Here is a 27,240-nt window from a genome sequence, read left to right as displayed (position 1 = left end):
TGACGCCTGGCATTCACACCAAAGAGTTCAATCTTTGTCACATCAGACCAGAGAATTTTGTTTCTCATGGTCTGAGAGTCCTTCAGGTGCCTTTTGGCAAACTCCAGACGGGCTGCCATGTGCCTTTTATTAAGGAGTGGCTTCCGTCTGGCCAGTCTACCATACAGGCCTGATTGGTTGATTGCTGCAGAAATGGTTGTCCTTCTGGAAGGTTCTCCTCTTCCTACAGAGGACCTCTGGAGCTCTGACAGAGTGACCATCGGGTTCTTGGTCACCTCCCTGACTAAGGCCCTTCTCCTCCGATCGCTCAGTTTAGATGGCCGGCCAGCTCTAGGAAGAGTCCTGGTGGTTTCGAACTTCTTCCACTTATGGATGATGGAGGCCACTGTGCTCATTGGGACCCTCAAAGCAGCAGAAATTTTTCTGTAACCTTCCCCAGATTTGTGCCTCGAGACAATCCTGTCTCGGAGATCTACAGACAATTCCTTTGACTTCATGCTTGGTTTATGCTCTGACATGAACTGTCAACTCTGGGACCTTATATAGACATGTGTGTGCCTTTTCAAATCATGTCCAATCAACTGAATTTACCACAGGTGGACATCTCAAGGATGATCAGGGAAAACAGGATGCACCTGAGCTCAATTTTGAGCTTTATGGCAAAGGCTGTGAATACTTATGTACATGTGATTTCTCATTTTTTTTAATTTTTAATAAATGTGCAAAAACCTCAAGTAAACCTTTTTTCGCGTTGTTATTATGGGGTGTTGTGTGTAGAATTCTGAGGAAAAAAATTAATTTAATCCATTTTGGAATAAGGCTGTAACAACAAAATGTGGAAAAAGTGATGCGCTGTGAATACTTTCCAGATGCACTATACATATATAAACATATATACTGTATATACTAGAATAAAAATAATATAATAGTAATAATAGACGTTAATTATATATATTAATCTTGGGAGTACAACAAAATTAGAATCTGGTAACTGCCACATGGTCCACCAAAGCTCATGTGATGGTTCTTGTCTTGCTCATGTCGGCTGTTCCATTCAGTCGTCCACTGAGAGTCTCAGTACAGCATCACCAGAAGTACAATAATTATTTTATGTATACAATCATTTTATGGCATGTACGATAATATATAGCATACCATTATCATACGTTGAAAACATTTTAATTTTGTTTGATAATTTTATATGGAAATTAAATAAATGTTTTTTAATGCTGTGTGTTTTGAATTTACACACAGAGATTCCTCTTATTATTTGTACACGCATGCATTGGTTAGATATATATGAGGGCAAAATCTTTTAAGTGCTTAGGGCCTCTAAAGGTTTAAATCTGACCGTGGGAATTTTTGGCAATTCCCCAAAACAGCATTTATGAGGTCAGGTACTGATGTTGGACGACATGACCTGATACTCGATCGGCATTCTAATTTATCCCAAAGGTGTTCAATAGGGTTGAGGTCAGGGTTCCGTGCAGGCCATTCGAGTTCCTGCATGTCTTTATGCACCTATGTTTGTACACAGTCATGCTGAAATAAAAAATATCTTCTCCAGCTCTAAACTATATTTATATGTTGTAGCATCAATATTACCCTTCACTAGAACCAAGGGGTCTAGCCCAAACCCTTAAAAAACAGAAAAACAGGCCAGGACTGTTATCCCCAACACCAAACATTACAGTAGGCACAATGCAGATTGAAAGGTAGCATTTTCCTGGAATCCTGCCAACCCAGATTCACTTATCAGACTGCCAGATAGTGAAGCATGATTCATCACTCCAGAGAACACATTTTCACTGCTCTAGAGACAGATGGCGGCATACTTTACACCACTCGAGCCAATGCTTGGCATTGCTCATAGTGATCTTAGGCTTGTGTACAGCTGCTCAGCTATGGAAGCCCATTTCATAAACATCCCAAAGCACAGCTCTTGTCCTGATGTTACTTCAAGAGGCAGTTATGAACTCTGTTGTGAATGGTTCCACACTACATTTTCATGCACTATGCACTTCAGCAGCTGGAAGTCCCGCTCTGTGAGTTTGCGTGGTTCTACAACTTTGTGGCTGAGCTGTTCCTGCTCCAAGACATTTTCACTTCACAATATTAGCACTTACTGTTGACTGGTGAAGACATAACAGAGCAGAAATTTCAAGTGTCCTATGACAGTGACACTTTTAAAGACACTGAGCTCTTCAGTATGACCCTTTGTACTGCCAGCATTTGTCAATGGAGATTGCATAGTTACATGCATGAGGTTATGCTCCGGTTAACAATGGGTGTGGCCAAAACACCTGAACAGAATAATTTGACTATATAATGAAATCACATAAATGGAATGTTAATGTATGCTTTAGCTTTAATGAAGTTCAATTTAATTAAATTTATTGTATTACGTTTATGAATAAAAGTGCTAGATTTGAATACACAAAAGGTGGTTTGAAATTAGAAAATACAACTTAAAAGAAGAGCTTAGGAGTCGTAGTGGACTCGTCATTATGTACACCCAGAGGGTTTACAGAAGCGATCAAGAAGGCCGATGGGGACTTACATAGCATGATGTGTGGAGTACAAGTCTTGGGAAACTATGCTTAAGCTATATAATAAACTATTTAGACTCTGATGAGAAAGGTTTGTGGCATTATGCAGTTTTAAATAAATAAAGATGGTGCAATTCAGGTTACATGTGGGTGCAAGTGTATGAGAAAGTATGCACAAGCAGTAAATTGACTGGCCATGCATCCTTGTGCAGATGTGTGTGGTTTAGTCAGTTTCCTTGATTGTGCTCCAGGTTTCATGATAATAACACCTGTACTAGGGTGACCAAGCGTCCTCTTTTGCCCGGACATGTCCACTTTTTACGTCCTGTCCGGGGCGTCCTGGCGGGTTTTATAAATTCACGAAAACATCTGGTTTTTCATAGGACCATTACATGTGTACGTAAATTGACTTTCGTTTTGCACACAATACTAGGGTACTACTTTTTTGCGCGACGTAATTACTGGGAAGCTGCCTTGTGGGCAGGTCTGCGCCACGCGCTCAAACACACAGACACAGACAGGGAGCAGTGCAGACAGGGATCAGAGCAGAGAGCGGAGCAGTATAGCAGGGAAAATGCCGAAGCGTAAGTGCAGCTTCACCGATGAACTGCAAAGAAAATTTCCCGCATACCGTCCCGGTCGGAACAAGTGGGAGGCGGAGTGCACCGTGTGCAAAGCCAGTACATATGTCTTGGTATCCAATAAAGGTGCTGGGGATCTGAAAGCCCACATGGACACCGAGAAACATAAAAAAGCTGTGTGAGATGAGAGTTCATCTGCAAAGTTGACAGAGTTTTTTGTCAGACCAGGAAAACAGAGGATGATGTAAATGCAGCAGAAGGTGCAATGGCTTTTCATACAGTGAAACATCACAACAGTTACAGGTCCATGGATTGCACCAGTACTTTGCTTAAAAAGGCATTTCCTGACTCTGACATTGCAAAAAAGTTTAGTAGTGCTCGCACCAAGACCGAAGCTATCGTCAATGGTGCTATAGCCCCCCACTCTGTTGAAAACACTCATGAAGCACTCAAAGAAATCCAGTACTGTGGTGTTTCCTCAGATGGGAGTAACCACAAAGCAGTGAAAATATTCCCAGTCATAATCCATTATTTTGACTGGAAGAAGGGTGGCGTGCAAACAAAATTGATTGAAGTTAAAGACACACCCAATGAGATAGCAGAAACCATTGCAAAATATCTCACAGAAACCCTGGCAAAAAACAATCTGTCGGAAAAATGACTTGCATTTACTGGAGACAATTGCAACACAAATTTTGGAGGAATCTGACGTGATCAAGCTGAAAAGAATGTGTTTGCAAATTTGAAGAGTTTGCTGCAAAACAAGACTCTGATCGGTGTGGATTGCCCAGCACACATATTGAATAATTGTGCACACCATGGGGCAGGCACAATAGAAATTGACATTGAGAATATCATATTCAAAATCTACCAGTACTTTCACATTTACACTGTGCGCACTGAGAGCCTGAAGGAGTATTGTGATTTTGTTGAGATTGATTACAGAAGGATGCTCTTTCACAGCAAGACAAAGGTGGCTGTCATTGTTCCTAAGCATTGAGAGGATGTTACAGATGTTTCCAGCTTTAAAAGCATATTTTCTGTCTCAGCAAAAGCCACCCATAGCACTCAAGAGTTTTTTTGAAAATGATTTTGCTGAAATCTACCTTTGGCACATGCACACACTCATGTCTGTGTTCCACACCCACATTCAAGAAATGGAACAGGAGAACATGTCCATTATGGAAGTGAAGAAGATATTAAACAATATACATACCATTCTTCTTCAATGCAAGAGCAACAACTTTATGTCCCTTAAAGTTAAGGGACTACTGGCACAGAAGCGCAAAGATGGACTTGACAAAGGCTGTGACCAGTTCTGTGCAGATGTGCATGGCATGTACAGTGCATGTCTGGAGTATCTGAAGAAGTGGATGACTCCCATGGAAGAGTTCTCAACATTCATGTGGATGGATCTGAGTGAGCCACCAAACTGGAATGATGTGGAGGCATGCATCAATTACCTTGGAGAGAAGGGGGTGGCAGTTGATGATGTTAACTGTTTTGACCAGGTCACCAATCTGAGGAAATTCACAGAAACGTGCAACCATGATGAGGAGTTCAGTGGCCTGCAGGTACACCAGAAGTGGACCAAATATTTTTAAAAGGCAAAAAGCATTGCATGTTACTCAGAGCTACTGACAATTGCACAGTTTGTCTTTGCACTTCCCTCTCACAATGCAAATGTTGAGAGGGTTTTTTCACTAATGCAAAGCCAGTGGACCAAGGAGAGGAACCAGCTCTCCGTAGAGTCACTAAAGGGGATTCTACTAGTTCAGTACAACTTCAAAGACATGTCTTGCAAAGACTTTCATGCTTATTTGTTAAGCTATCGAAAACTGCTAGGAAAGATCAGCTCTACAGCAAAATATGGATGGGCTGACAAGGAGGATGAAGAAGAGAAGCAGGATGAAGAAGAAAACTAAAGATGAAAAGTCTAGATTCTTTTTGCTTAAGTTTTTTTGTCTTTGTGAGACTCTTCTGTTATTTATTTTATTACATTTAAGAGATATATTGTTGAAGCTGGAACAGAACAGTTCATATTTAGAACAATATTTAATTATTTATTTGAAGAGTCTAAGAGAGCTATTATTTTGTTATAAGTTTTTACAGATTTCATTTTATTTTATTACAGAGATTAATTCTGCACCATTGAAGTATAATTAATGTTCATCAACCACCAAGAAGCTTTTCTGAATTTGTCTGGAGGCCGTGCCGATCGTCCTCTTTTTTGGAAATCAAAATATGGTCACCCTAACCTGTACCCAATTAGTGTTTAAAGAAGTAGGGTAGGGTAGAAAGAAAGAAAGAAAGAAAGAAAGAAAGAAAGAAAGACAGAAAGAAAGAAAGAGATAGAGAGATAAGAAATGAAAGTGAAACTGTGGAAAGCAGAGAGCCAGGCAGCTGGTAAAGTGAGCCCCATGGAGGAGCATATGACCATTGCTTAAATGGGCTGAAGATGGTCACTTTTTTTTTAGCAGATTTCTGCTTTTTGAGTCTTTGCAACTTTGTTTTAAAGGATTATTTATTGTTAATTGGATTTTAACCTCTACCAATGAATTTGATTTTCTGGATTATTTATTTATTGAGGATTACTGCACTTTGGACACTTCATTGTCCAATACAAAGCTTAAAACATTTGCCCCTACCTGACCTGAGTCATCCTTGATCTATGACTATCGACAGTTCCAAGTTCAAGCTACCAGGGACCGTGAAGCCAACCTGGACCATCAGAAAGACTTCATTTGCAGCGCAGTGTGAGGTTTGAGTCTCCATATTACAAAAAATAACATAGCAGTGCTAGAGGAAGAGAAGAGTGACTAGGCTGATTCCAGGACTATGAACTCTGGGCTATGAAGAAAGATTTAAGGTGTTTAACCCTTTTCAATGTAATCAAATAAAAGTTTTTATTTCTGCATTTTCATCTTTCAATTAATTTACCGTTTAGCTTCAGTTTAGATTTATGATGTTTTGACAATTTTTTTTTCTTATTTTTGAGAATTCTTTTAATTAAGTTTTCATTTACACTTAAAGGGCTATTCAATGAATACATTCAGAAGTAAATGATGCTGTACCATAGGACAAGGAATGTCGAAACACAGAAATTTGCCCATGAGAAGTTAAGTTAGTCCGTTATTGCTCCCACTTCCAAACACTTTGTAAAATGTTTTTCCATTGTGCTGCAGTGGTATCCATCTTTTCAAGGAACAGGCTATTTATTTTAAACTTTAGATCTTCATAGTACCTGAAGTCAAGTTACTCACTCAACCTGCTAGATATTCCTGATTCAATAAATAGTTGTACCCATAGACTCAATTTTTGAGTTTGATTGACTGACATGAACAAGCAACAGCTTTCAGCAGACACAAAGGATGTATGTTTGTTATATAGTGTAACTGGTTGTTTTACCTTCTCTGGTAGGTTTTTGGTTTTTCAATGTGTCGTGGTTCTCAACTTCCTTAAATACATTTTTGTATTGTTCCAGTTGCAACTATCCAAAGAAAATATGCTTTACCACAGCACTGACAAAGTCCACCTGCTTTTTTAGTTACATTCAACCTCCTTCAATTGCCTGCAGGTAAAAGGGAATGAGAGCAACTGTGAGCAGGGTGCTAATCGGACAGGAAAGATTGTGCTTTCTAGAAACTAATTAGGGTAAGTATCAAAGACTCAGAGAAACGGGTGTCAAAACCAATGAGCTAGATCATAAATAATGTTGAAACAAGGATGGCCAGGAGCTGTTAACTAAATTTCAGTTATTTGAAGACATGATGTCACAAAATCTAAGGCACTAAAACCATAAACAAAGCTGAGAAGTGGAATGTTATGAGTCATGGACCAGAAGATATAAAATACTAAGAGCTCAAGACTAAAGATGTATCTATAATCTCAGATTCTGTACCAATTGGCGTGTAGTGTTTCTAAAGCTGAGCTTCCATAGTGTTATCGGGGAAGTGGTCCCTAGGAACAGTCCTGCAGGTCCTAGCAACAAAGTCACAAAATGCTTCTTCTTTTTCTTTCGGCTGCTCCTGTTAGGAGTTGCCACAGCAGATCATCTTTTTCCATATCTTTCTGTCTTCTGCATCTTGCTCTGTCATGAGTCACAAAATGCTAATATTGCAAAATGACAATGGGGATGCACTATAATAAATAATAAAAAAAATTCTAACTTTTAAATTAATTATTAACATTTTAATATCCACTGGCAAATATTTCACAGGGTATCCCAGTTCATAACAGCATGTCTTTAACTATGTTGAGTTCTTTAACAAATCTACCTACATCGATTGTGTACTTGCTGTTTTTCATGTCACTTTCATACTTGTTTTCTGAAAAAAAGCCTTTCTGTATAACTCTGAAAATTTAATTACTTTTCCGTTTTTGGTAACCTAAAGAATTTTTTTAACCTCTGGCAGTTTATCACATACCTTTGCACTAGTTCAGGTCATTCACTAGACATGAACTTCCTAAATTACAATAAAAACTAGAAAAATATTGTAGCGACCCGTGGTGGAGTCTTTAAAGATTTTAGAGACGAACTCTGCCGTGCACCTCTCCCAAGCTGTCGGCTAGCGGATTGCCAGCGTTATGCACGCAGCTGCACCCTGCTCTTTAGATAATGAGCACTCGTGTCCCATACACCACACGACTCCGAGTGTCTCGGCAATAATTGCTTAGATAGAATCTTAGCAATGATACAGCTCTGTCCTGTTGTATCTTTTTATTAACAGATAGCCAGTAAAACAAAGCTTAAAACTCATTGAATAGCCATGGTCAAGGTCATTTACAGAGCCATCTTTCTCATTGATGGTGACTATTTACATTTACACAACCCCAGACGGCGATAACCCAACCCACCCCACCGGTTGAGCACAAACACATACAACACTTACAACAGGAAAGACAATTACGTACTTAGTTAATTTTGACACAACAATAAGCTTTTACATAAATTACCCATAAATTCCCCACAAACTATTTACATAAATTACCCATGAGGCGTCACTCCGCCAGCGCTTGCTGCCGGGTCGTTACAATATGATACCAGTCAAAGGCTTTGAAATCCCTTAATTTTTCTAGTTTTCATTGACATTTAAGCAGTTCAGGTCTAGTGAATAATCTAAAATGGTACAAAGCTAAGCTGCTGAGGCATATGTTTTAAGGCATATCCAGATAGACTTCAAATGAATTGAAAAAGAAACAGACTTGTAAAACATGCTTACCCAAGGGTCAAACATTTCTGGCTACTTCTTTCTGAAGTGTTACTAGATTAAAGAAAAAGTTGTGATCTTATGTAACACAGTTAGTAGTGGTAGTAGTAGTGACTCCGTTGGTCACAGAAATGTTCTCATGAATTGACTTATCCTGATCAAATGGCTCATCATCATCATTTCCCAGCTAGGTTCAGCCAATGTCCAAAAGATTATGCATACTATTGACTCTGTTCCAAACACTTAGAGTCCAGCAGTATTTTTCTCACTTGGTAAGTCTCAAAGGCTTTTGATTGCATGTAGAAGCCATTCTTGTGAAGTAGAGAATGGGATTTAATATAGGATTTATAAACTTCACCAGAATTTTATACCCACCCTCCTCAGTTCTTGTTCTCACATATTCTTCAATACCCCACCATTTCTCCATTAGAATAGGAGCCAGAAAAGGATGTCCACTTTCCCTCTCCTCTTTAATGTGTCTCTTGAATTTCTGGCAACAGAAATCTGTAAATCTTAATCATTACATTCGGCAAGGGGCACTTGTTCCCTGGGATTGCGTTCATTATTGATGCGGAACAGACTTGAGCCATATATATGCCTTTAGTAACCATGGCGGAACTAATCAAATGAGAGGAATATGGTACCGAAAGAGATACTGTAAATGTATCTAATTTTGTTTCAAAATGTACCTTCTACCCCAAAATACAATGCATAATTATTTAAACTGTACCTACATATCCAGTTTCTTCAATGACTGCTTTAACATATCTGTCATTGCAATGTCCCAAATATTATGGTGCCCTGAACTGGGGGGAGCATGGATAAAAGTGTTGTAATTTCTACACAGTGAGATCAAAATGTATGCAAATTCCCTAAAATTAAAGTCTGTAATGTGCACTTTAATCACGTCTGAATTGTTTGATTTGTAATTTTAAACTATGGAGCAGAGGGGTAAATCAAGGAGAAATGCGTCTTTGTCCCAGATATTGTGGAGGATACTATCTTTGGGATGTGGAAAGTAAATCAGAGTACCTGGAGAAAAACATACTTGGACAAGTGGGCTGGTTTAAACCTTTGGTAAACTTTACTCAGTAAAGTTTGTGATCTGTCTACTATTCTCAGAGGTGTCTTGTTTTTGAAAAGATCCTTCTGTGTCTTTGAATAAGACATGCTCTTGTGTATATGGACACATGATTACTCTTCTTTGTTCTTCTGTTGGTGCAATGCCTTTTTAAAACATGGTGAAGAAACTTACATAATAGGAAAGTAAGTTTTAGTTTTATTATTGCATTTTGCAGTCTAAGAATTACATTTCTTTATTTATATTAAAGAATTTTCTAAGCCCCAATATCATGTTCACAGTTTGTTAATTGCATGTCAACAATGCTCAGTTTGAATTTATATTCTGTTTTACTTGTGTACACTTTTCAGTGTATATTAACTTACATTTTTTAATATTGTTCATGTCTTTATGAATTGTTTTTGTATAAATTTCTCCCCCTGGAGATAAATAATGTTCAATCTATCTATCTATCTATCTATCTATCTATCTATCTATCTATCTATCTATCTATCTATGTATGTATCAGTATTTTCCATCACTCCTCTTTAGATATCAATTTCCAATTGCATAGAAGTTCTCATTTTAGTTAAAAAAATATAATTTTATTTTTAATTAAAAGAGTAATAGTGCCAGCACAGATTACAGAAGGGATTTTTGCCAAATACCTCATCCCAGGTTCAGCATTTCCATTTTCTCTTCTCTCCCTGTTTCTGCTGTTTAACTATCTATTGATCCATCTTCATAAATAACTGCTGAGTCCAATACCCTCTACATTAACTTTAGGATGTGTCCTTACATATTACAATGTTAAAAGTTTTGTTTTATCCTTACATATAATTGCCTAAAATCTTATCTAATGAGTAGGTGATGCAAAGAAGAGCCATGGAAGTCAAAACATAGAAATAAGAAGGATTTAATATAAGGAAAGATAAACACAAAAGGCAGAAGACAAAGTAACATGAAACGATAGAAATAACAAAGATGTGATGAGCACAGAGCACACCTATACAAATAACAGACCCTAACTACCACATGGTGACTTGTCCACAGTCTCAATCCATCACTTCTAGCTTACCTTCCATCAGAACTCTTTTTCTCCACAACCTGGTCTTGACTTCCTCCTGTTGATTAAGCCTGTGCATGCTACTCGCCTTCCATCGCCATGCTCTTTGAAGTGGTGGGAAAAAAGAAGCTTTATAAGGCTAGTCTGAGGTCACTTCCAGGGCAACCTCAGAAAATCACTGTACATAATTCCTGAGGCCATATGGTTAAATTTGCCTTTGGCAGCAGTGTTTTTGCACTTCTAAGCAATGTTTAAGAGGACAGGTGTAATTTATTCTTACCAGTAACCAGGTGGGGTCTAAAAATAATATAACAGAGTCACATGTTGACCCGTACTATACTGTCCTTGTCTGTCTTTCGCCAAGACTTTGTAATGTTCCATGTCCAGTGTTCTCCCCAGAAATTTTGCCAAGAGGCACAAGTATTGTCACTGTCGGGAAGAAAAGTGAAAACAATTAAAAAAAGTATAGGAAACCTAATGAACAAAAATTAAAAAATATTCTTCAAAGCCAACTTGCATATGTAGAAGGTGTCTTCAGTTAAATATTTATTCTTCTTTTCTTCCTAGAGGCCCAGTTGTCTGCAGCTTTCTCATAATCAAATTCCCCAGGATCTGGGCCCTCCAAGGATATCACTCATCGTACACTGTCGTAGTGACTGCACTGCAAAGTCATCAGACAGCCATCTAGTGTCGCTGGCCATTTTCAACTTAATCTGGGGAATGTTCAGAATATTTTGAATTTCCATTAAACCAACCATCCTATCTAAAGAATTCTGGAAAAAATAGAATAGCTGCCTTAAGATGTTCAATTTTGTTTTGTTAAGGTGCAGCACAGCGGTTTACACAGTGGCAGTTGACCAAGAGTCCAGATGTTTTATCTCTAAGCAGTTTTGCCACACCTTTCTATTTCCCAATCATAACAGCCATTCCATCTGACTCTAGTCCAACCAGATTAGCAGTTTTCAAGCCTAGAGTGTCCATTGTCTCACTCAGTGTGTTGGTTATAGTCTCCACTTTGCCATCAATCAATTGCGGGTTGATACAAAACTAATTCTGACCTCTTTAGTGACCTGGCAAACATATTTAATGTAAATAATTAATTGTTTTACATCTGAGATATCTATGGTTTTATCACACAGAATACTGAAAAACTTTTCTGTGTATATATTTTTAGTATGTTAGATTTTATTTCTGATGCTAAGACATCCAGTAGCTCTTGCATTATTCTTTCAGAGATGTAATGTGCATTTTTACCAATATTGAGATGTTGTAAAAAGGAACAACCTATTTCTTTACAGTGTTCCAACAGCTTTTCAAACAACGTTGTATGTGGCAACTCATTTTTTGCCAAACAATGCATGGATCTTAAAGCTCCCACAAAGGCATCTCTCTGTAAGTTATTTAACACTGATACAGATCTTTCAATTTGACCGATTCCAGTTTACTCTAGTACACGCTTTCCTAAAAGGTCAGCAGAAGACTCAATGTGCGTTTTACTTTTTTCATTGTCCAGCAAGCTTTCTTTTCGAATTCTTGTGTATGGCACATTTACCCAAAGTAACCGTGTTACTTTGGGTAAACGTGCCATACACAAGAACCACATAACATTTTCTTTGACCGTTAGCCAATCAAAATCTTTAAACCATTGTTTGTTTATGCCGGATAAGCGGTGTTTAGATTTATCAATTGGCAGAGTGTGTGCTGAGGAGACTTCCCCTGATGGACCAGCCTCTGCAATGTCTTTGTCTGAAATTGCCATATGAGGAGTTGACGCCGCACCTTCATCTAGTTGGTGGGATCTCTTTTCTGAAATAATTGAGCAGTGTTGTTTTCTGAACACTTCTTCTGCTCATGTTGGTTAAACATATGAAAAAAATTTTAAGTACCTATGAATAAGACTTTTGAGTGGGGAAGGGAGAGCCTGTTGGATATTCAGTTCACACTTGCACTACGGCTGGTATGCATTCTCGACATTTCCACTTTAATCTCGATGCTTATGTCGAGAATAAAGTTGACATTTACACTTTATTCTCGCCATTTATCTCGAGATTAAATTCGAAATATTGACTTTATTTTTGTAGTTTGTCATTAAAGTAGAACATCGTAAACTAAACTTCATCTTAAAATGAATGTTTAATTTACTAGATTTTCTCAAACCCCGTCATAAGTTATGTAGCAACATGTCGACTTTATTCTCGTCATATAGTTTTTTTTCTTCACTTTGTTCGTATTTTTTTTCTTCACCATGGCCCTAATACGCTTTTCTACAAAACCCTCAGCAATTCAGTGACAAAACCTTTGCTCAGGACACAGTGTGTGCTGCAAGGGTTTCTGCACACTTTCTGCAATATGGACGCAGGTCCAAATATGAGCAAATATAAGAACAGCAGATGGGGTCACTTTAAACAAGGAACCACAGTGAGTGCTACAAGGATTTTTGCACACAGAACACACCTAATGCTTAAACAACTGTGTGTGTATGTGTGTGTGTGTATATATATATATATATATATATATATATATATATATATATATATATATATATATATATATATATATATATATATATATATATATAGTGGAACCTCGATTCACGACCATAATTCGTTCCAAAACTCTGGTCGTAAACCGATTTGGTCGTGAACCGAAGCAATTTCCACCATTGGATTGTATGTAAATACAATGAATCCGTTCCAGACCGTACGAACCGTATGTAAATATATATTTTTTAAGTTTTTAAGCACAAATATAGTTAATTATACCATAGAATGCACAGTGTAATAGTAAACTAAATGTAAAAACATTGAATGACACTGAGAAAACCTTGAACAACAGAGGAAACTAACACTGCAATAGTTCACACTATAGTGCTAGGAACTGCTTGTTAAAAACACTTTTTTTTAATGAGTTTTAAGCACAGGGAAAAAAATGAACATTTGAAAAATCCGTAATTTAATAATCCACCAAGAAAAGTAACATTGCCACAATGCACACTATGAACCGATCGCTGTAAACAGAACTGAAAACAAAAACAAGCCTTTTCTACCTTATGCGTCCAGCCTTCCCTCTCTCGCTTGCTCTCTCGCTCGCTCTCTCTCTCTTTAGTGTGTGCGTGTGTCTCTTTCCCGGGCCTGGAGCACCTGTGTGTGTGCCACTGTCTTGTGTGTGTGTGTGTGTGTGTGTGTGTGTGCCTCTGTCTTGTGTGTGTGTGTGTGCCTCTGTCTCGCGTGCCTCTGTGTGTGTGTGTCTCTCTCGCGCGCCTCTGTGTGTGTGTCTCTCTCGCTCGCCTGTGTGTGTGTGTGTGTGTCTTGGGTGCGTGCCTCTGTGTGTGTGTTTCGCGCTCTCTCTCTCTCTTGCTCGCTGCACAGGAAATGCACAAGAAGAGAATGAACATGTACAAACCTAAAGGGAAACTGGCTTGTTCGTATACCGAATGTGTGGTCGTGAACCGAGCCAAAACAGAGAACAGAGATATCACTCCCTGATGCCTTTTTTCTGATATCAGACAGGCTGGTTCCACTAGACTTTTTTTATTTAACTTTTTTTTATTTTGTCAGTCCTCCTCTTGCCCGCCCACCTCCACATCCTCTTTGCTTGTGAACTGCCGCTCCACTCTCGCTATTAGCATGTGCAGCCCGCTCTCGCCTGCCCACCTCTCCATACTCCTTGCTACTGTATTAAGCTGCTACACCCCCACTATTACCATGTACGGCCCCCTCTCGAATCCCCACCTCCCCATACTCTTTGCTTGTGAACTCTGCTACGCCTCGTCCACACTATTTGCTTTAGCAATATTTGCGCACCCACCTGCTCGTCCCTTACCATCTCTGCACATCATTAGATCTGCCTGTGCCTGCAGATGTGAGGCATTCATCTCACAATGTCATGCGAGATGACAGCCGGGCGCTCTACTAAATTAGCCAGGCGGAGCGCCCGGCTAAAAGACGCTAGGGAGAACACTGATGTCAGTTTGGTAGCACACCCTGATGGATACCTTAGAGGTTGCTACTCCTCCTTTTTTCCTTTTATTGAATTTATTAAAAGCATGTAACGTTCCATACAATTAAGTTAAACTTAACAAAACTAAATTAAATTCAACTCCCACCCATTAGAAAGAGAGGAAGGCCAACAGCCAGAGTAAAATTTTGAGAGTAGTTTCTCCCCAATATAAATGCTTATTCTAAAATGTTATTGATTAGATCCTGCCAGGTTTTAAAAAAAGTTTTGAACAGATCCTCTAAGTGAGAATTAGATTTTTTCCAATTTCAAATAGTATGTAACATCAGTTACCCACTGACTTAACAGAGGTTAGGATTCTTCTAGTTCAGCAAGATAAGTCTATGTGCCAATAGTGAAAAAAAGATAATTACAGTTTGTTTGTCCTTTTCCACTTGAAGTTCATCTGGAAGTCCAAACACAGCTGTTAGTGGATTAGGAGGGATAAGGCTGTCTGATAGGCATTTAAAATTTTTTGTTAATTTGGTACACACCCAAAATATGTGGCCTAGTGAGGCTGAAGCTTGATTGCAATGTTCGCAGGTTGGATCTTGCCCTGGAAACATTGCAGACAACTTTAAACGAGATAGATGTGCTTGATAAAAGATTTTAACTTGAATAATTGTATGCTTTGTGCATAATGAGCTAGAGAGAGTTCTGTGCGTGGCTGCCTTCCACTATTTTTCTGAAATGTTGTGTGAGAGATCCTTTTCCCACTGTGCTCTGTGATCTTTGCAAGGAAGGGACTTTAAAATGTTTTTATATTTATAGAAATGTTGTCTGAGTCCTCAAGACTGATCAATAGATCTTCTGGAATAAAAATTGTTAGGAGGTGAGGAAAATTAGGTAGATTTCATTTAGCAAAGTTTCTAATTTGGATATAGTATAGAAATTGTGTTGATGGAAAGCTAAATTTGGAGTGTAATTGTTTGTAGGATGCAGATACATTATTTATATACAAATCTTTAAATGATTTAATCCTGTATGTTTTCCAAACATTAAAAACTGTGTAAGTTTGAGAGGGTGGAAAAATGTAGTTATCATGTAGAGGTGCTACAGATACATTATTCTCTAACTTGAAGTGTTTCCTGCACTGGTTCCATATTCTGAGTGAATAAAGGATAATTGGGTTGATAGAATTGACTTGTATTTATTGGTGTACAAAGCAGGGAATATAAAGAAGTACTAAAGAATTTCATTTCTATTGTGGACCAAGCCTGTGTGTGTTCACCTGTTTATGTCAATGTCCAGGTTTTTATAACTTATATATTTGCCACCCAGTAATAAAGTTGACAATTAGGTCGAGCCATGCCGCCTTCTGATTTAGGGCATTGTAGGATTGCCCTTTGGATGCATGGATATTTTGAATTCCGAATAAATGAAGTTATGATTGAATCTAGCTTCTTAAAAAATTATTTGTTCATGTATATAAGGATGTTTTGAAATAGAAACAGAAGCTTAGGGAGGATATCCATATTGATAGTATTAATTCTCCCTGCTAAAGTAAGATGAAGGGTAGGCCATCTATGAACATCTTATTTAAGTTTTGCCAAGCAGACAGCAAAACTTTGCTGAAAAAGAGCTTCATATTTACTTTTAATGCTTACCTCTAGGAATTTAAACTGATCTGCAATGATGAAAGGAAAGGTGTCTAATGTTGTTTACTAGAGAATTCACTGGAAAAAGCACACTTTTGTTCAAATTAATTTTGAGTCCAGATATCTTTTGAAATTCTGCCCATGCAGTTAAGGCTGCAGGTACAGAATTTTGTGGGTCTGATATATAGTACCATATCTTCTGCATATAATTAAATTTTCAGTTCAAGTTCTTCTCTGAAAATCCTCTTTATCTCTGATGCATTTAGAAAGTGAACAGCCAATCGCTCCATGGTGATTGCAAATAGCAGTGGCGACAGGAGGCATCCTTGTCTAGTACCACGTTCTAGTTTGAAGTAGTCAAAACACAATGTGGTGAATAGGTAGTCCCATTCAACCAAATGCTTTTTTTGTATCCAAAAATAATAAGACCTCTGGAGTGTTAGACTTTATGGGTGAATATATTCCATTAAACAGGTGGAAGCTAAGTGTCTTCCTTTAATAAATCTAGTTTGGTCTTGTGATATTTACCTGAGGGAGTACTTTCTCAGTCCTTCTAGCTAGAACTTTGGGGAGTATCTCAACATCATTATTCAGAAGTGAGATTGGTCTGTATGATGCTCATTGTAATAAGTTCTTATTTTTCTTAGGGAAAATGGTAATTAATGCTTGGTCAAAAGTTTGAGATAGAATTTTATTGTCTATGGCTTCTATAAATATTGCTATAAAAAAGGGGCAGTAGCTTGATTGAAAATATTTTTATAAAATTCAGCAGGGTAGCCATCAGGACCTGGTATATTCCCTCTCTAACTTGAGTTTATAGCGTTGAGTAATTCTGAAAGTGTCAGAGGTTGTCACATCTCTTACCTTTACAGCTTATAATTTTAACTTAATGCTGTTATACTGTTTTAGAGTTCATGAAAGAATCAAGCATGTACAAAGATGAAAACATAAATATGTTGAATCAATAAATAACACTATAATAAAAGTGAACTTGTTCTGCATCTTGCAATCCAAAGCTAAAGAAGTATTGCATATTGGAATAAGCCATTTCTATACCATACAAGCTACTCAGTATCTAAATTGTGTTAATTTACCCAACCAGAAAATCTTCTTCCTGATGTATTATCTTTACTAAGAACTTTACATGACTCAGTCGTAAAGAGAGAAACAGTATATAGAAAGATTTCTGTTCCATATCTGCATCTTACAATGTTCCGCCTGTGGTTCGTCCATGATTCATACACAACAAATTTAAACTGACTTCACAGAACTCTTTAAGATTCTTTCTTATGTCCAGGCGAGTAATGCCCAAATTTGATGTGTTTGTTTTCCTCAGCATATGTTGTCCCTGTCAAAGTGGAAATGGAGATGGTAATACAGCAGTATGAAAAAGCTAAAGCAGTCCGAGAAGAGCAACTGGACCGACTAACACAGATCTGCCAAGAGCAGGCGGTGAGAGATTTGTTTTGTCTCATCTTCATCTTTAGACTTAACACTGCATCATTGAACAAATCAAACACTGAGGCTTCAGTTTAATCGAAACCAATCACAAAATTATTCTGATGGACCAAATAATTCAAAGCCTAATTTTATTTAGCTTTGCTCATGCATTAACTGGAATGGGTAGCTGATCATTCTTATTAAAAAATATTTTAAATCTACTTTCTCTGCATTACAATCACACATAGCAGTAGCAGTGGTCAGTCTTGGTTCTGTAGACCATCATAACTGCAGGGTTTTGTTCCAACCAGTTTCTTAACTGTATGTAAGTCTTGTTATTAACTGAAGTCCGTGTTTCAATAGTCAGCTTACTCTACTTCTAGTCTCATTAATTAACTTTTACTTTTCTTTGAAATTCAAAAAGATGCTTTCTAGTACCATGCATTACACAAATCTTTTAAGTTTACTCCATTTTTATTTATTTTTAATTCTATTACCTTTCAAAGACCTATTAATTGCCCTTCATAGATTTGTCAGCTTCATTTTCTCAGCATACTTTGAGTATCTGGGATCATCAGAAAAACTGGATTTGTAATACACAAACATGACAGACTTGCATAAGGTTGTGGTTTTTGCTCATGTTAAAACAGCAAAAACATTTTACAGATGTTTTACTGAACATTAAAGTCAATTTTTCATTTTTAATTACTCCCACAATCTCAGTTCTGATTGCCGATTCCTGAATGCATGAGTGTCAAAATGTCCGGTGCCGAGTTTATGTTGAGGCCCAGTCTTTTCCTTGACATGATTATCAATAGGTAGAATTACTTCTTTGCACAGTATATGCTTCAAATATTTGCCTCCTAGGTAGAAAACCTCATTTTTGTAGTTATAATGGAAGAGGAAGTGCTTGTTATCTTTGCTTTGCACAATTGTGGTTCTACTGATATGATTACAGAACAAGTTGCTTATTTGTTAAATGAGATCATGATAGGTGTGAAGCACATATCCTACATGCAAAAGCTTTTCTTCCTACTGATATTTGACAGCTAGTATGTTAAATGTATGAAACATTTTCCTTAAATTATATTGCCCAGAAACATTTTGATTGAAGGCATGCATGCATGTGTGGAACATCCAAGTATTAAAAAAAGGCTTTAAATTTAGCCAAAAAGGCATTTACTTAAGATTTCATGGTGTCCAAGGTTTAGTTTTTAAAGAAAAAATGTAGCCTTTTGCAGTTCCATATGTGAAACATTTTGTAACATCTGTTTAAAATGTACTCTTTACCTGCTGTCTTTTGTGTCCCATGTTTTCATTAACAAACTTAATTTTAACATAATAGCTTGCCTATAATCACAATAGTCAAATATCTATTACATTATGTCTCCTTTTAGTTCATGTCCACTTAGCCTTACAAAACATTTTAATTCTTTCATAATATGCAGTACCTACAAAAAGTATTACCCCTTGGAAGTTTTAGTTTACACATTTTATTATTTAACAACATTCAATCACAATGGATTTCATTTGGCAGAAAATAACATTTATTTATATAACACGTTTTCATAAAAGCAATGTAGCTCAAAGTGCTTTGCAAGACTAACAAATAATATTAAGCAAAAATATTACAAAATAAGTAACAAAAGAAAAAGATAAGTTTAGATGGCTGGGAGAACAGAAAAAAAAACATATCTGCTGGGATTATAAAGCCAATTGACTATTCAACTCCTATTTTGCATTCTACCATACATAAACGTTCTTAAATCAAACATCTTTGTTATCAGGCTTCACATGATAGGATTTGATGAAGCTGGTCTTGTGGACAGCTGAGACACCCCTGCCTTCATTCCATCATCTCACAGGGCTGCATGATGCCTTGATCAGGTGGTGGTGGCACAAAACGCTACCACAGAAAAACCAGAAAAGACAGAAGGGAATAGTAGAGATTAGTAAAGATTGTGATTCACTGAAGAATATGATAATTCTTCACCCATTTAGCCTATTAGGAATACAACTAAAATGCAGCTATGGAAAAGCCATATTAAAATAATGGCATTTTAGCAATTTTTTAAAAATTTTCGACAGTTATTAGCCTAGCAAATTTATATTGGTAAAGTATTCCAGATTTTAGGTGCATAACAGCAAAAGGCCGCCTCACCACTTGTTTCAAGATTGGCTATTGGAATTATAAGCAGACCTCCATTTGAAGATCTAAGGTTACAATGTGGAGTCTGGGGCATTCTAAAATATAGGGAGCTGCAAGATGAATTTTATGACTTTTTAAGACTTTTTAATGTCAAAGTGAAATGAGTTTTCTGCTAAGTGGTCTAAATTAATTACTAGTATAAAACCTAACTGATTGCATAATTACAGTACTGTGAGGCAGACTAGCTTTATCCATTTTCCAGGCTGGAAGCCAAATCCTGGCTTAGCGAACTGCTGCCAGACACTCTTAGTGCCAGCTAAAAGTCTCTGTTTGCCAGAATGGAATGCGGAATCTGCAGCCTTATTTGTTTAAATGATCGATACCAGACCATGTAACAGCCTGGCATAAAATGGACTCAAGTTCTGAACAAAAGATGTTTAATCCAAGATGAGCAGCAGTGAGGTACAGAACTTTGCACCTGTGGTCAACCAACAGCATGGGCTTATGTGCACCCAAGAAGCCAATGACAAGACCTCTACTCCTCCCTATAAAAACCCTTGCAACATCCTAATTAATTTTGCATCTTTCACCATGCTACAGCTTAATCTGCCATAATTTGGATGCCCATAGCCAGACCCTAAAGCTGATAGAGAGGGGACGTAACAGAAGCAATCCCTTTACTCCAAAGGGGTAACTGTGCTGGACTGAAAGGGTTGAATACTTTTCTGTGTTGGAGTCTGTATGAGGTTGCCATTAGTTCAGCCTTGCTGAGGGATTGGAGGACAGGAGCAAGAGAGAAAGACCTACATAAACCACACTGTTGCCTTGCTAACAGTGGTCTCTGAATGATCACCTGTTGACTTAGCAGGCGTAACTTTGCTAGCATCCGAGGACACATTGTGTAAAACCCTCGAAGAGAAAACTGCAGTATCACCCGCAGCCAGAAGGTGTGACTAACGATAAAGAAGGAGACCTCCGGAACAAAGAAAAGAAAATGAGGTGAAATTCCTTCCTTGTGTCTGGAGAAAGCCAACCAAGAAAGGAACTAAGCATCACTCACTTAAAATCATAAGTATACTTTGTTTCCAAAAACTATTAATTTCAATTTAATAGATAGGACAAATCCAATAATTGTACTATGATAACTGTAAGTGGAGATAATAACCTTGTGAAAGATTAGTTCTGGCTATCACAAGTTTTTCACCCTAAATCCAGTGAGAAAGAGAGATATAATTCAGTGTTCTGGGGGGTTGGTCCTAAACCAGAGCAGAGGCTGGCTGCTATAAGTAAATTAATGCCACTTGCCGGCAACAGAAACTTCATAACCAGCCAGAAAACATTTCCATCTTGAGTGAAAAATCAGGATTCCTAATTTGTGTGTGTTTTCCTATAAGAGAGGAAAGTTGTATCTAAGTCGAAAGACAGAATTGATAAGTTACATGAATTTTTCTATAGGAGAGAAAAATTTAAACTAAGCTTTCGTAATTTTATATTTTGTGTTATTTGTTAGTGTCTTATATATATATATTGTGCAGGCTGGGAAGCCTCTTCTGTATATGGTCCATGGACTGAACAGTACCTCCCCTGGTACTCTAGATGGCAGTCTCCCTGGATGGCAGTAGTGCCTTGAATTCCCACAGGGCTCCATGGGAGATGGAGTTCTGTACGACCCTGTTGGGATCCAGGGGTGCCACCAGGGGGCGCTGCAGTGGTTTCTGAGCCCATGTGAACGGTTCTTCCGCCACACCTGGAAGTGCAGCCGGAAATGGATCATCAAACACCTGTAGCACTTCCGGGTGGGCTATAAAAGGAGCCAGCAGCCACCACTCTGGGAGCCAGAGTTGGGAGGAGGGAGACAAAGCTTGCTAGAGAGGAGGGGTGGAGAAAAAGAGAGTGAGAGAGAGAGAAGAAGAATTGTGTAGTACTGTGCTTGTGGGACTGTATCGTGCCTGTGGGAAACAGGGAAGGCATGCCCACAGGCGAAGAAAAAAGAAAATAAAAACATTTATTTGTTTTACCAGTGTGCCTCCTGCGTCTGTCTGTGTTGGTTTGGGTGGTTAGCACGCCCTCTAGTGGTCTAGGTTACTACATACAGTATATATATATATATATATATATATATATATATATATATATATATATATATATATATATATATATACAGGCAAAATACTCGCGCTTTGCAGCGGAGAAGTAGTGTCTTAAAGAAGTAATGAAAAAGAGAAGGAAACATTTTGAAAATAACGTAACATGATTGTCAATGTAATTGTTTTGTCACTGTTGTGAGTGATGAGTGTTGCTGTCATATATATATATATATATACACATATAAACATATATATATACATATCCATACATATATACATATACACATATATATATGCACATATACACATATATATATATACACACACACATATATACATACATATATATATACATATATACACATACATCCACATATATATACATATCTACATATACACACATACATATATATATATATATATATACACTCTTTGGGGTGCGAGCAACTGTTGCTGGGGGTGCCAGAATCCATCAAGGAAGAAAAATGAAAAACATTATTTGTACAAAATCTTAATTTATTTATCCATTCCTAAATAATTAAATGGGCAGGCTATTTCTTATCAGTGCAATACGCTGTTTGTTAAAACGGATGACTCCCGCTCTTACGTGCAAGTCTGCATGGATATTATGAACTATCGCATCTGTTCAAGTTCTATTTAAATTTTAAATAGAAAGAATTTTTATTTAGTCGACAGAAATATCTTTGGTAGGAATGTAAGTTAAATGTAGGCATCATTGCATAAATTTTTCTTCACCATACAAATGTAAAGAATAAATTCGCCTTACATTCCAACCAAAGATATTTGTGTCGACTAAATAGAACTTGAAAAGATATATTTTTTCGAATGTGATCACGCAATTCAGATCGAGTTGACGCGTACCAACGCATCAAGCCCGTGTGCTATTGTGGTTTCACCTGCGTGCCTCAATAAGTCACCCTCCCCTCGCTCTTACTTTTTTACCATTCATCTAATAAATACACTGAGTATGGCTTTACCAAAACAATCATTGATGGTGAATAAAGTATCCATTATTCATAAAGCTTCAACGGGTGATCTGTCTTTCTGCGTTAACCGCATATTTTTTCATACGTCTCAAACCAAGGGGATGCGAGGGTAAAATGAATCGGGAAGCGGCGTACATACTCAGTGCACCACCTCTCGGGAATCGAACCTCAGCACTAGAGGCGAAGCCTCTAGCATTGCGCCACGGTGTGTGGTTTGTCTATTTGAGAGTATGTAGATCAGGGTATATATATACACATATATATATATACCCGCGCTTCGCAGCGGAGAAGTAGTGTGTTAAAGAAGTTATGAAAAAGAAAAGGGAACATTTTAAAAATAACGTAACATGATTGTCAATATACAGTAATTGTTTTATGAGTGTTATGAGTGTTGCTGTCATCAAGGATTTGATTATCATTAATTCTTTCAATCAGGTTCGTATTTGTAGGATGTGTTGTGTTCAAGTTACATTCCGTGTTTGTCAATCGTTGTAAAGATAACAGGTTTCATTCATCGATTCGTTTCTAACTGCATCAATAAACAGCTCGTCTTCCTCTTTATCTGAGATGTGATACACTGCATGCATGGGTTTTTTTTTACACTGTCTTCCTTTAGCGGGACATTGACTTTTTCCACCGTGTGCTTTGTTTCCGCAGTAGCTGCACTTATGAATATGCTTGTATGTATCAAACGCTTCATATGTTTTTGCCTTCTCAATTGTGTAATTCGGTTTTTGTTCAGCACTCTTTGGAACTGTTGCTTTTTGTCTGTGCACTGCGTCATTTCACGTAAGCTGCTCGGTGTACATGCATCGAAGGTTCACAGCTGTGCTGGTGCCATCTCGTGCGATGTCCACGGCTGTATTTAATGTTAGCTAAGACCCGGCACTTAAAAGTTTCTCTCGCAGTTTCGCCGAGTTTGTGCCAAACACCACCCTGACCATCTCATCTTCCTCTGCATAAGCACAGTCCTTCACCCGTGAATATTTAGCGGCAGTGTTTCTATTGGATTGCCGCTGACGGACGGCCTTATATGGGCAGGCACTAAATTACGTTGGAGGCGTAACTCCACCTCGCACGGGCATCGAGCAGAAGTCTATTATAGTATATGGACGAAAAAATAGGTTCCAGTTATGACCATTACGGTTAGAATTTCGAAATGAAACCTGCCCAACTTTTGTAAGTAAGCTGTAAGGAATGAGCCTGCCAAATTTCAGCCTTCTACCTACACAGTAAGTTGGAGAATTAGTAATGAGTCAGTGAGTCAGTCAGTGAGTGAGTGAGTCAGTGAGGGCTTTGCCTTTTATTAGTATACTAGCAGAATACCCGCGCTTTGCAGCGGAGAAGTAGTGTGTTAAAGAAGTTATGAAAAAAGAAAAGGAAACATTTTAAAAATAACGTAAGATGATTGTTAATGTAATTGTTTTGTCACTGATATGAGTGTTGCTGTCATATATATAGACACAGACACACACACATACACAGACACACACACATACATATATACAGTATATATATATACATATATATGCATATATATACATATACATATATATATACATACTGTATACACATATATACATATGCATATATAGCAAAATACCCGCGCTTTGCAGCAGAGAAGTAGTGTGTTAAAGAAGTAATGAAAAAGAAAAGGAAACATTTTAATAATAATGTAACATGATTGACAATGTAATTGTTTTGTCATTGTCATGAGTGTTGCTGGCATATATATATATATATATATATATATATATATATATATATATACACACACACATTTACATACACCTATATCTATCTATCTATATATGTATATCTATATCTATCTTATATATCTATCTACATGTATATATCCATCTATCTATATAATCTATATATCTATATCTATCTATCTATCTATCTATCTATATATATATATATATATATATATATACACATATCTCCTTTGGGGTGCGAGGAGCTGTTGCTGGGGTGCCAGAATCCACTGAGGAAGAAAAATTTAAAACATTATTTGTACAAAATCTTAATTTATCTATCCATTCCTAAATAATTAAATGGGCAGGCTATTTCGTATCAGTGCAATATGCTGCTTGTTAAAACGGATGACTCGTAATCTTATGTGCACTTAGTGCTGCGTGGGTATTATGAACTATCATATTTGTTCAAGTTCTATTTAAATTTTAAATATAAGTAATTTTTATTTGGTCGACAGAAATATGTTTAGTAGGAATGAAAGTTAAATTTAATCATCATTGCATAAATTTTTCTTCACCATAGAAATTTAAAGACTAAATCCAACTTCCATTCCTACCAAAGATATTTCTGGCGACTAAATAGAACCTACTGTAGTATATCCAAATTGAGCTATTGAGCTGTCGCCTGCCTGCCTCGTCACCCTCGCTCGGTCTTACTTTTTCCGTTCATTTAATCTTGGCTAGTCGGAAATATTATAACATGGAAGGAGGATTACACCGAGTATGGCTTTACCAAAACAATCATTGATGTCGAATAAAGTATCTATGATTCCCATAGCTTAAATTGGTGATCTGGTTTTCTGCGTTAACCTCATATTTTTTCATACTTCTTCCCAAACAGGGGTTGCGAGAGTAAAATGAATCATTAAGTGCTGATATATATATATTGAATATATTGAAATAGTTTTACTATCAAATAATGCAAACAGTATGCGGCACGTGCTTCGCCCTAATTCTGGGCTCATCAGGCAGTACACACGCACTGCACCCACTCTCGTGAATCGAACCTAAGACGTCAGCGCTAAAGGTGAAGCCTCTCATGTTGTGCTATGGTGTGTGGGTCGTTTATTTGACAGTATTGTAGATCGGGGTGTATACTGTATATATATATATATATATATATATATATATATATAACTTTTGGGAATGCAACGTATAGTTTTGTCCAGGAGGAAAGCAATGTTGCCTCAAATCAATGGCAACCTTTTGTAGGGTGTGTCCCTGAGACTTATTAATTGTCATCGCGAAGCAGAGCCTTACTGGAAATTTGAGGCATTTCAATTCAAATGGGAGATCAGAGGGTATAACGGTGATGCCAGCAATACATTCAGAGTGTGGCTCTGCTTTTTCTGTGTAGCTGCCTTCACACAGCCTCTCCGCTGCTTTATAAACGAACGCCATAGAAAGCCATCACCTTGTAAATTGTGTAATGCGTTTTTTGAACAGGTTTGATGCATGGAAGTGATCACTCGTACTGCGTTCAGTAAGTTCTCGTGAGCTGCTATCTTGTGTGATGTTGCGATGTCTACGGCTTAATTTAATGTTATCTAAGACCCGGTACTTAAAAGTTTCTGGCTGCACTCCGGTTGTAATATGACGAAGCTGCGCGAGCTCACTTTTGAGAATGCAAGTATAGTTGTCCAGGAGAAAAGCAATCTTGCCTGAAATCAATGGCATCGTTTTGTAGGGTCTGTCCTTGAGACTTATTACTTGTCATCGCGCAGCTGAGCCTTACTGGAAATTGGAGGTATCTGAATTGAAATGGGAGATTAAAGGGTATAAAGGGGGTGCGAGGAATACATTGAGTGTGGAGAAACTCTAGAGACAGCATGTGTATTAACTTGTGGATTTTTCTGTGAGTATTTGGTGGGAGTGTGATGAAGTTGCTTCGGAAGACGCCGTTAGCATGAGCTCAGCTCAGAGCGAAATGAGGTAAATGGGAGGGATATGATGACGTGACTCCCCCAATCGCGTTAACTGTCAATCCCCCACAAACACAGTCTCTCGGAATTTGCATAAGCACACCCCTTCACCTGCAATTTTAACTTAGTTATAAAGTGATCAAAACTCTCGTTTATATCCTGCGTCCTCTCATTAAACTTGTATCCCGCATTACCCTTGGGCATTAGAAACACCAGCGGCACCCTGTCTATTAACTTAATTTAAAGTTTAGGTTTACACCTTTCTTTCCGAAGTAGCAGCACTCATTAATATGGTAGTATATGTCACTCGCTCGCTTCTTATTGTTTCGCTGCCTTCTCAATTATATAATGCATGTTTTTATAATGCATGTTTTCTTCAGCGCGTTTTGGAGCTCTTCCTGGTTTTCTACGTAGTGCGTTGACAGTCAGTTCACGTGATTACGTGGGAGGCGTGATGATGTCACACGAAACTCCGCCCCCCACAGAACTGGCTGAACTCCATTACAGTAAATGGAGAAAAATACCTTCCAGTTATGACCATTACGCGTAGAATTTCGAAATGAAACCTGCCCAACTTTTGTAAGGAAGCTGTAAGGAATGAGCCTGCCAAATTTCAGCCTTTCACCCACACGGGAAGTTGGAGAATTAGTGATGAGTCAGTCAGTCAGTCAGTCAGTTAGTGAGTCAGTGAGGACTTTGCCTTTTATTAGTATAGATATACGAGGTGTGGCAGAAAAGTAATGAGACTGGCAACACTGCAAGCGATCTAACAACGCTGCACTGTTGTCCTTGATAGAGCACGTGTATCAGTACCCTCA

General features: G+C 37.8%; 1 protein-coding gene across 3 annotated transcripts in view; it reads left to right on the top strand.

The window, feature by feature from the left end:
- tmem266 (transmembrane protein 266) overlaps nt 1-27,240 on the top strand; it is a 505,213-nt gene that overhangs the window by 387,603 nt on the left and 90,370 nt on the right. For all 3 annotated transcript variants that reach the window (XM_039773428.1, XM_039773427.1, XM_039773429.1), the window contains exon 8: nt 17,397-17,512. In XM_039773428.1, coding sequence (XP_039629362.1) covers nt 17,397-17,512 — 116 coding nt within the window. The remainder of the gene's footprint in view (nt 1-17,396; nt 17,513-27,240) is intronic.

This window comes from Polypterus senegalus, chromosome 12 (assembly GCF_016835505.1).
Source record: "Polypterus senegalus isolate Bchr_013 chromosome 12, ASM1683550v1, whole genome shotgun sequence".
Lineage (NCBI taxonomy): Eukaryota > Metazoa > Chordata > Cladistia > Polypteriformes > Polypteridae > Polypterus > Polypterus senegalus.
This window is presented reverse-complemented; position numbering and strand designations above follow the sequence as displayed.